Source organism: Ostrea edulis, chromosome 9 (assembly GCF_947568905.1).
Source record: "Ostrea edulis chromosome 9, xbOstEdul1.1, whole genome shotgun sequence".
Classification (NCBI taxonomy): Eukaryota; Metazoa; Mollusca; class Bivalvia; order Ostreida; family Ostreidae; genus Ostrea; species Ostrea edulis.
Window position 1 is genome coordinate 60748981 of NC_079172.1, and position 11602 is coordinate 60760582.

An 11602-nucleotide genomic window follows, 5' to 3' on the forward strand; every position below is an offset into this window, starting at 1 on the left:
ATTTTTTTTGGAAAATATTGACCACGTCACAAACAAAACGTACACAAAACAGAATTTCACTGTATGTCTGTTTTTGATAATTTGGATTACATTTATTATCTTATAAATGTGGATTTAAAATGCATAAGGGGGGTATATAATAATTTTATCATTACTAGAGTAACTTGATTCGAAGAGTTGGATCATGTCTCATTGACAGGTACGGATCATCAGATCAAACTCGATGCTTCGTGTCTTGTGTGATCTGATGATCTGTCAACTTGACGTGATCCGACTCTTCGGATGAAGTTACTGTAGTAACAATATATATGTCTCATGTTGGCCCCATCACTGTTACTTAAATCTATACATGAAAATGCTGCCTCTGAGTAAATTTCACAATTTGTATCCCTTTAGGAACAATTCCAAATTCTTGATCCGTGGATATGCTAATGTTTACATTGTAACCAAATCCTAACCTTTAGAACCAAGTTGTATATTTGACTTCACGTTAGGCATGGTTGCCAATATAACTAGTGTTTACTTTTTATGCAAATCATGTCTCCTCCCCCTTTTCTCCCTCATTAGTACACTTATCAGACTCCGCCCCCAACACATTTCTGTCAAACCTAATGGCAGTCTGATATAAAATGTTACATGAAATGCATTCACAAACATCCCCATGTCTCAAAATGACAAAGTCCAAGTTATAGTAAAGTATCTTCCAAACATTTATTTTATCCAGACCAAGGTGTACAATTATTCCAATCCAATTTACAGCATACAGATGGACGGACAGACAGACATATGACTCATTAGAAAATCTCAGTTGAACTTTTAAAGAGAATTTATTCAGTACCGTAAATTCATGAATTAACTTTACAGAATTAAATTCTATAAATAGCTTCCCATCTGAAAAAATACATAACATAAAGACAAGGGAATTTCACAAATTCAGCACACATAATGACAAACCTGATTCAACAAGCGGTCTAAATTGTCTAAGATAGTCCCTGGCTCCACCTTAGCTTGATCCCAGCATGCCGTTTTAAAGGTGATGAAATCACATTCTTCACAGGAGTATTTACACATGAGTCCCATCAGCAGTGCCACCTCCAACATCTGGGTCAAAATAGTAGCCATATTGATTGTAGTAAACATACGACAATCAAACTGATAATCAAAACATTTACATGTATGCAACACACTATACACCAACTCTACGACTGGAAATGTGATAGTGATCGAGTCAAGTTTACGAGTTAGTCAACATTATCTGTCAATGAAACGGCTGTTTGTGGTGACAAACATTCACAAAGGAAGGGAGTTTGTCAATATTGCAAATATTTTATTTGTTACCCATCAAGTAGAATATCTCATAGGGATGGGGAGGGGGTGTTACTGGGGTTGCAGCTCCACCCTACCCCCTTTCAATCAAAAGTGGTCATTTTGCAGTCTGCAATTCCTCTTTTATGAGTCAGAAAAGGTCTGCATCTAGGGTCACACCGTCATTTGAAATTTTCTGTATCTGCCCCCCACCACCAATGCTTGGAATTTCATTTGATGGCTAATTTTTGTTTTGTACATTGGTATTAACTACACTGTTTGTGATTGACAGGTATCTGTTTCGGTCAGCTGTTTGTAATATTCATCCTCCCTGAGACTTTCCCTATCTATATATATCTGTGATTTTCTCTAATTTCTATTTATACCTGTCTGGGTTTCCCCAGGCCCCTTGCTGCGGTACAGTTAACTTTCATTCTTTCACTGCAGTCCGACAAGACAATGGTTCGGCCTCTAATTGGCTGGACATTGTATACTGTGGCTATCTTGACCGCTGTGTCCAGCGCTTTCTTGTAGCGATTGATGATTGCCGTGTCATAAGCAGTCTCTCTGGGTGAAAATGAAATCCCAAGTTATGCAAACAGACTCTACACATTGTTGTGAAGATGAAAGATTATTTCGTTATATTCTTTTTTAAAAATAAAAATATCTTTAATTTGCCCAAAGACACATGCATCAAGTTGAACTAGTTTAAAATCATTGTACAATCATTCCTGGTGTAATTAGTGCAAGACTTCTGGACTTCAATGACAGAAATCATATATACATTGAATGAACAGCTTGTTTGAAAACATGACATTGTTTACTTTGGTTTTCTTTTCTCTTCCTGCTCTTTTTTCTTCTTTTCCATCCACCATTGATCTCCTTTTCCTCCACCTCTCCCTCTTCCTCTTCCCCTCCCCCTCCCACGGCTCCCCCTGGTGGCAGGACGAGAAGTCTGAATTCCAGTCGCTTCCATCTCAGCCATCTCCACAAGCTTTTTCTCTAAAATTGTACAGCAATTTCTTATTTTTGTAAACAATAAACCAATTGAAAATTAAATGTGAGAAGAGGTCAATATCAAGGTCAAAGGGCAACTAAACAACTCAAAAGGTCAATTGTATCGCATTGTGATTTACCTACACATTTTGTAATCCAATTAAAATGTGTATCAATATGAAGGTCAAAGGTCCAAGGTCAATGTGATTGTCACTCTGAAGGTGACCTACAAGAAGCTAACTATAATTACACTGTACCAATACAGACAAATTTACATCAATGATTTAAAGACCAATCTAGCCAAAAAGTGCTCAAATTTGAAAATGATTAAAAAATATCACCTCATGAAAATAATATAATCCTAACAAACTTCTGAGTCTTTTATGGGGACATACATGTATGCTCAATGTGGCTGTGATTTTGTCTATAATGTTTTTTCATCTTGATAAGTGTGATTTATCATAAAATTAATACCCTGTATCAAAAAAGTGTCTGTTATTGATCAATAACATCCTGGCTAATAATTATCTAGTTCATCAGAATGAAAAGAAATTACAAAAATAGTTTGATATTGAAGCACCAATTTTGCATCCCCCTAAAAATTGCAGAGTTAGTCATCTTTTTTATTTGTTATGAGTTTGCAGGTGCCCTGCATAATTATGTCTTGGTTACCTAGCAACAGAATAGCTAGGGTTCAAGTTTATGAAAATATTTTTAAGACTGTTTTCTTAAAAAGTAATGCATATGTGACCAAAAGCCACTAGATACAGTATGTTTATAAATATGATGAAAATGTTATCAGTATAAATGTATAATGTATAAGTGGGTTTTTCATTCTCATATTCTTCCAAGTTTAATTTCATAAATAATTGAAACAATATCCCAGGTGTTCACACCGCATGTCCTAACTCTCATTAGTTAATGGATTTTTCCTTCTTCACAGTTTCGGCTCCGACAGACACACAAACATGGCTTTACCTCATCCAGATGAGAGTTTACATACTTACGGGTTGTCTCATATTCTTTTTGAAGGCTGCTTAGGACTTCATACGCTGAGAAGAAACGGAACGGAAACTGCTTGCTGTTGGCAACTTGTCTCTACAAGATTTCATGGAACACTGCATGTGTAATTTATTTAATATATAAGTATATTCAAATTCATAAAAATCCACAAGTCTCCAATTAATCCTGGTAGTCTGGAGTTAGTATCATCAGCATCGCAAAGACAAGGACTCCTCAGAGAAATGTGTTACAGACAGACAAACAGACAGATGGACAGAGAGACAGGTTTTCATTTATATGTGTCCACAATGCTCCACTGTACATTGTCAATTTCTCAGAATAATCAAATGCAATTTGAAACCAGATGCGCTTAATACCTCATCCGTCAGACGACGAAGAATCTGCTGATGGTGTTTCTGAGAAATTCCAGCTTTAATCAAGTTCCTTAGGTTCCTTAACATGGCCATAAAAGGCAGCTTCTTGTGATCTACAAAATAAATAGATTTACTCTTTCTCACATTCATGTCTCATGGGTACAACTAATACAAACTTGATTTGCACCAGCAGATACCATCCTTTCCTGTATTTTCATTGAACGCTTGTTGTTTTTCTGATAGTGCCTAACCAAGAAATGAACTGATAGATGAAGTGCAATTCTTGTTCAAAAACCACAACATACAGCAGATTTCCAAAAAATTTTATTTTTTGACAAATCCATGAAATTTCATGTCATCGAAAACTTATGAAACGACAGTATTTAAACAATAAAACACTTTCTTTATTGTTTTATCGTGTGATGAGGGTAGCAAGTATTGCAGAAAATATTCATAACCCAAGTTAGCGGGTTATGCATATTTTTTGTGCAATGATTGCTACCTTCATCACCCAATAAAATAACAAAGACATTTTATTATCAATATTTATATCTTTACATATCTTCAAAAAATATAAACTAGATTTAAGTACTAAAATATTATATCATTGACCCATTCGTTACTTTAAACAGAAAGCCAATACACCCTTTGACCTTGACAACGCTCCATATTTGGTAATGATTTTGCGGACAGGTGGTACTAAAAAAACGGATTGAACTAGTTTGCAACAAACATATATTCATTGTCGAGGATGAAAGCAATGTCAACTTCAAATAAAATATAAGAGAAAAGATTCAGTGAATGTAAATATCAATGAGTGAACCAAAATTTTCATCTTATTTATAAACAAGGTGACTTGTTCATGCATAAAGAAAGTGACTTGTTCATATATAAACAAAGTGACTGGTTCAGACTAGACTAGACTAAAAGGAACACTCAATAATAATGTTCCTGATTGGATAGTAACTGACCAATCAGCTCTTCCCATGTTGAAGCTTTGACTAGACTAAAAGGAACACTCAATCCTGATTGGATAATGACTGACCTATCAGTTCCTCCCATGTGGAGGCCTTGTTCCCTTTCAGGGACACTTGAGTCTCCCATGTCTCAGGGACAGGAAGTTTCATCCTTTTCCCTCCCCTCTCCTGGTCCCATTCTCCGGGAAGACGAGCCTTGTAAAAGTCCTCCAGGGTGTCTGGATATCTATAGGGAAACAAAATGAGTGGTCAACATCAGAAAAGAAGGCTGGGTTGCAGACTAAATCTCAGCCTAGAGATTCGTGTATTATTATAGCAGAACACCAAAAGGCATGATTACATGAAATCTTCCATGGTTTTCTAAAGGGTCACGCTAGAAAATTTGATAGAAACACTGTAAAGCATAAATCATTAGGACCTAGTGATCTTTTAGAAACTGTCCAACAAATAGACAGTGCTGAATGTGGAACGGTATAAATTATGGCTGATTTCAAGTCATGGATACCTTACGTATTCAACTGGTTCTGCATCATAATTAAATTTGTGGTTAACCAAGCACCACTAAATGTGCATTTAACCAGTTTCTGCCTAAGGTGGCCATCATCAGACCAATTTTGGGAATTAAGGAGGATTGATTGATTGTATATTGTTTAGTGTCGAGAATTTTTCACTCATATGGAGATGTCACCAGTACTGGTGAAGGGCTACAAAATTTAGGCCTATGCTCAATGCTTAAAGCCTTTGAGTAGGGAGGGATCTTTATCATGCCACACCTGCTGTGACAAGGGACCTCGAATTTTGCAGTCTCATCTGAAGGACTGCCCCATTTAGTCGCCTCTTATGACAAGCAAAGGGTACTGAGGACCTATTCTAAGCCGGATCCCACAGGGCAAATTAAGGAAGATAATTAAAAACAATATACTAATCATTACACTTGCTGCAAATTTTGAAAGTTTTATTTTCTTATATGAGAAAAGAATTTAAGCTAAATGCAAATTGCACCTATTCAGGTCTACTAGTCTAAGAACCGTATTCAAAACAAAGCTGCACAATAACGTGTAAAAATTAAATGGTAAATTGATGTTACAGCCTTAACAAGCTCGGGGTTTTCCATGGGAATGTTACTGAAACACATTGACAACAAACATAACTAACTTTTTTCCGATGATAGACATGACGTGCTCCACTGGTTCCATGATGTGCAGTTTACGGATCAGCTGTTTGATGGAGAATTTGATCTTCTCCTTCTCTTCCTGGGTGTGTTCTTCTTCGTCATACACAACATCACTTAACTGTTCAATGTAAAAACATCACTTAACTGTAACAACACAACATCACTTAACTGTTCAACGACACAACATCACTTAACTGTTCAATGACACAACATCACTTAATTGTAACAACACAACATCACTTAACTGTTCAATGTAAAAACATCACTTAACTGTAACAACACAACATCACTTAACTGTTCAACGACACAACATCACTTAACTGTTCAATGTAAAAACATCACTTAATTGTAACAACACAACATCACTTAACTGTTCAACGACACAACATAACTTTACTGTTCAATGACACAACATCACTTAATTGTTCAACGAAAAAACATCACTTAACTGTTCAACGACACATCACTTAACTGTTTAATGTAAAAATACTACTTAACTGTTCAACGACACAACATCACTTAACTGTTCAATGAAAAAACATCACTTAACTGTTCAACGACACAACATCACTTAACTGTTTCATGTAAAAATATCACTTAACTGTTCAATGTAAAAATATCACTTAACTGTTCAATGTAAAAACATCACTTAACTGTTCAATGAAAAAACATCACTTAACTATTCAATGTAAAGATATCACTTAACTGTTCAATGTAAAGATATCACTTAACTGTTCAAGGAAAAAACATCACTTAACTGTTCAATGACAAAAACATATTATCATAGATTTTAACATTTCTTTTTTCAGTAAGATTCTTTCCCACTTCAAGCAGTTGTTGATTTCACTGTGTGTGTGTGTGTGTGAGTGTGTGTGTGTGTGTGTGTATACATATGTACACGAGTATATAGTCTTTGATAACAGTTACACAATATACTGCCTTTCCTTCCCATCTTTACAAACAAATGTGCAACGTAAAACAGTGGGACAACTGCAGATGAACAAAAATTAATTCTAAATAATTTTTTTTTCTATACCCATTAGTGAACTGAATGATGTGACTTCTGCGTTACATTGTATTGATTATGAACACATACACGTGATATACATGTTTTTATCATTAGTGAACTGAATGATGTGACTTCTGCGTTACATTGTATTGATTATGAACACATACACGTGATATACATGTTTTTATCATTAATGAACTGAATGATGTGACTTCTGCGTTACATTGTATTGACTATGAACACATACACGTGCTATACATGTTTTTATCATTAATGAACTGAATGATGTGACTTCTGCGTTACATTGTATTGATTATGAACACATACACGTGATATACATGTTTTTATCATTAGTGAACTGAATGATGTGACTTCTGCGTTACATTGTATTGATTATGAACACATACACGTGATATACATGTTTTTATCATTAGTGAACTGAATGATGTGACTTCTGCGTTACATTGTATTGATTATGAACACATACACGTGATATACATGTTTTTATCATTAATGAACTGAATGATGTGACTTCTGCGTTACATTGTATTGATTATACATGTTTTTATCATTAACGGATGGTATCAAACCTGACGACGAACGTTTCCTTCTTCCTCGCTGTCCGATTCCGAACTACTGCTGTCTCTCTGACTGGTTGGCATATACCTTCCTCCTCTCCCGTAACCCCCTCTTGATCCCCTCTGTCCCCTGACAGGGCCGCCCCTTCCTCTTCTTCCCCCATACAATTGTTGCCCGGGGGCGCCCTCAGCCTTTTTTTCTTTCTTCTTTTTTTTCTTCATGGAACTTTCCTTGTTGTATTTTGCTACAATAATAACAGAGGAAACTTTCCATCTTCTCCTAATACTTGTCAATATCACAATTCTCATCCAATCGCCAATTACGATCATCATCAAAATCCAATTAAATAAAGCTAAATACAATTATCTACATCTGATGATAAATAGGACATGCTCACTTACCCAAACAGAATCGTTACAATCGTTTGTTTGGAAATCCATCTTACCTAACTGATACTTGTCAAACTGGGGGAACTTCATGATCATGGCTTTACGTAGAGCTGCTGGTAACGATCCGTGTGATAAACTGCGGTCATGGAACGCCTACCAAGGAAAAAAACAAAACGATAACACAACAGCCATACCCACATTACTCACTGTTTCTGAGAGGTCATTTACTGTACAGACTAACTTAAAACTAGTAAAATACAACACCCACATTACTCACTGTTTCTGAGAGGTCATTTATTGTACAGACTAACTTAAAACTAGTAAAATACAACACAAAGCACAATCTGGGATACAGTAAAAGCAGACTTAACTTTTTTTTGATAAATCGTTTGTACTATTATTATCAATACCATTAACAGTATTATCATTAGTATCATTAATACAACTACCGTCAACTTTAATCATTCTACTATCATTATTACTAGTATGATGATTATAATTACTACTACATTATTTCATTACGATTTTTATTATCATCATTGCTATTATCATTATTCTTATTGTTACTACAATTATTATCATTACGGGGAACTTTATCCTTAATATCAATATCATCATTCATACTATTCTCATGGTAATCAAAATAACTTTTCTTCTCCCGTGAAGCAAAATTGATTTTTACTACACTTCTGATAAATTCATTATTTTAAAGCTATGTAAGCCGTATTCTTTGGATATCACTGTAGGAATAAAAAGCATGTATTTCATATCAAGCCATACAAGTTATACACTTTATACAATTTAACTCAATTGTATTAAAAAGTAATCAGGTAATCAAGCTAATTTCCTATTTAATTATGTATTCTCTGATTCAGATACGAACACCCCATTTCAAAATATTTATGATCATGTGACATACCTGATAGATTTATGTACCTTATAGATTTATGAACCTGTTAGATTTATGAACCTGTTAGAGTTACGTATCTGATAGATTTATGTACCTACTAATGTTAAGTACCTGATAGATATATGATAGATTTATGTACCAGATAAATTTATGTACCTGATAGATTTATGTACCTGATAGAGTTACGTACCTGATAGATTTATGTACCTACTAATATTACGTACCTGATAAATTTATGTACCTGACAGATTTATATACCTGTTATATTTATGTACCTGTTAGATTTACGTACCTGATAGATTTCTGCCACCTCTATCCAGTCTGAGGGCAGCTGAATTGATGCACAATAATACTTCTTCAGGAATGGTCGACAGACATCCATGTTGGAGGAGAGAGCCAAAAGGAAGTTGGCCGTGGTTCGTATGTTTAGTTCCTTCCTCGTGTACAGGGCAACCTTAATATAAATGATCAATATACAGTGTGATTTCTTTTGTAGCAAAACATTAATGGCAATTCTTTATAGTAATATTATGGTAATATAATCAAAATAAGCCCATTCATTAAGGATGCATCTTTCAAAATCAAATGCAAATATATCTCTCACAATTTATACAGAATGCTTAGAGAAGTATCTTCCTTTTTAACAGATGTTTTATCTTTGATAGCTTTTCTCTAAAGAGTTCTATTAATTACCTTGAGAATGAACTCTGGGTCATAGGTCACGACCCTTCCTGCCATGTCTGATAGGGTCCTTCTAGTTAGGTCGTTGCTATCGGAGAAGTTTGGTTGACATATCAGGGAACCGCTGACAGCATTGATGAGAGCCAACTAAACAGGAAATATTTCATATAATTGTGAACTTTAAACTTTTCACATGTGTAACAATATTTTGATGCAACATTCTATGTGTACTAGTATTCCTTTAAGTTGTACATCTCAGAGAATGAAAATAACTAGGGGATAAATATTTCAATTTCTGATCTTCATTTAAAAAGATTCAAGCCAAAATTTTTCAAACTATGATTATGCATGATTCTGTACTGAATTATACATCATATGATGCATGTTATTATATATAACAATACTTTGAGCACGTGTACCTTCAGTCCGTTGACATCATGCAGAGGAATGGCTGGTCTGTTCAGGCTCGGATCCTTGCTTGGATTAACAAACTTTGGCACCTCCACTCCTTTGTCCTTGGGAAGCACTTTTCCAAGGTCATAACGAGGGGCCTTCACTTTGTATTTTTCAAAGTCAGATTTATCCTCAGCTGCTCGTTTCTTGGATTTCTTTTTGTTATCTGATTTAACCGATTTCTCTTGGCCATGTGTCCCTGTCAAGCTACCAAAACCTGTAGTCTGTTTGCTGGATGTAAGCAATAGGTTGGTTTTTAGAGATGTGCCTCCAACTGGCTGCTGATTGGTCAGGACTGAAGCATGTGACAAGCCAGACATTTTCTGAGTTGCTGAGTAGTCACCCTGTCCTTGCAATGACTTTCCTGTGCTTAGGTTAGATGTTAGTGCTGAAGTATACCTAGACAAGAGACTGAAGGAGGCTGTATTTCCCAGAAGAGAACCAGTCAGTGGTTTTGTCTGTGATGTCGCATGGCTATCTCTAGCCGAGAGAGACTTTCGCTGTAAGGTAGATTCTACCAGTGATGAGCTCAAAGAAGATGTACCAAGAAGTGAGCTCTTGAGATTGCTCTGGGTTAACAAGGATGAAGATTTCAACAAAGAACTTTTGAGTTGAGCTTTCTCCACCAATGGTTTCTTGTCTTTAACAGATGATTTAATGGTGGGTGGTTTTCTCTTCCTGTCTGTGGACATACCCCCTACTCCGGCTGACAGCTTGCTGTCCAACCCGGTGCTTACCAAGCTGGACTTTTGACCTTCAATGAAACAATATTCTACAGTTTTCTCTTCACATTGTGCCACAACTGTCATATCACCTTTAACTGGTTTTGAAATTAATTGTGTGTTGAATAGTTGGGTTTAAAAAAATTAATCTAATATCCTCTTTCTTCTCAGAATATAACTTCATCTGTACCTTACCTGTGTCTGTGAAATGACCACTTGTATATCTTACCTGTGTCTTTCAGTGACCACTTGGACAGAAGGGACTGACCACTCACGTCCATGGTTACAAGACTCAATCTGATGATCCAACAACTCCGTTTATTTTTACACTAGAATCCGATCAACAACTTCCTTCCTGGAAAATATAGTGTTTTGTTTAATAATCCTAAAATTGTTGAATTTTACACTGGAATTGCATGCAGTAGGCCTTATACACACCGCACACGCAGTTCACAGTTGTAGAATATATATGTATATATACAAATTATACTAATACTTTTATTGTCCCTGTTGCATTCTTAAAGGATGGTGCAACATAGTGTAATCTACCATAATTTGCAGCTTCAGCATTGTCATGTTTATTTATAGATTTACAGACGCCCAACTTTGACCTATATAAAGTTGAATATTGCAAACTGGGCTTCACAACCTAACCCCAAAAATTCATAAAAATTGACTTGATACTTTTAATTTATTTACAAGATATTACGCTTGTCTAAATCTATTTCAGGTTTGTTTACTGCTGCGTCCACACCAAGGAAGCCTGCATGATACTTGTATCAACAAGCAAGCCTGGCCCTAGGCATATCAGTCGAGCCAAATACCCCGAAATCAAAAACAGATCAATTACAAGCAATTTAACATTCATATAAATATAATTGTTACCAAAGTAAAACAGTAAAAATAAACGCAAATCGAGTTACCTTATAATATTCTAGAGTAAGTGACATTTCACAAACATTGCAAACGTCCGGTTCACAAAATCTACTTTCAATTTTCAAAGAAATCCGGAAGGTTCCGAATGACATAAA

The 11602-nt window shown here is 35.5% G+C and overlaps 1 protein-coding gene across 2 annotated transcripts in view; it reads right to left on the reverse strand.

The window, feature by feature from the left end:
• Window positions 1–11602, reverse strand: part of LOC125658175 (telomerase protein component 1-like) — a 52655-nt gene that overhangs the window by 40809 nt on the left and 244 nt on the right. The window contains exons 1-14 of one of the 2 annotated variants that reach the window (XM_056149775.1): window positions 11495–11594; window positions 10801–10926; window positions 9816–10603; window positions 9409–9543; window positions 9008–9169; window positions 7862–7958; window positions 7428–7660; window positions 5810–5946; window positions 4723–4880; window positions 3681–3790; window positions 3309–3399; window positions 2130–2307; window positions 1692–1872; window positions 955–1101 (exon numbers count right to left, since the gene is read on the reverse strand). In XM_056149775.1, coding sequence (XP_056005750.1) covers window positions 955–1101; window positions 1692–1872; window positions 2130–2307; window positions 3309–3399; window positions 3681–3790; window positions 4723–4880; window positions 5810–5946; window positions 7428–7660; window positions 7862–7958; window positions 9008–9169; window positions 9409–9543; window positions 9816–10603; window positions 10801–10852 — 2469 coding nt within the window. In that variant the 5' untranslated portion in view covers window positions 10853–10926; window positions 11495–11594. Of the gene's footprint in view, window positions 1–954; window positions 1102–1691; window positions 1873–2129; window positions 2308–3308; window positions 3400–3680; window positions 3791–4722; window positions 4881–5809; window positions 5947–7427; window positions 7661–7861; window positions 7959–9007; window positions 9170–9408; window positions 9544–9815; window positions 10604–10800; window positions 10927–11494; window positions 11595–11602 lie in introns of those variants that run through there. The other variant, XM_056149776.1, reaches the window with a different exon arrangement.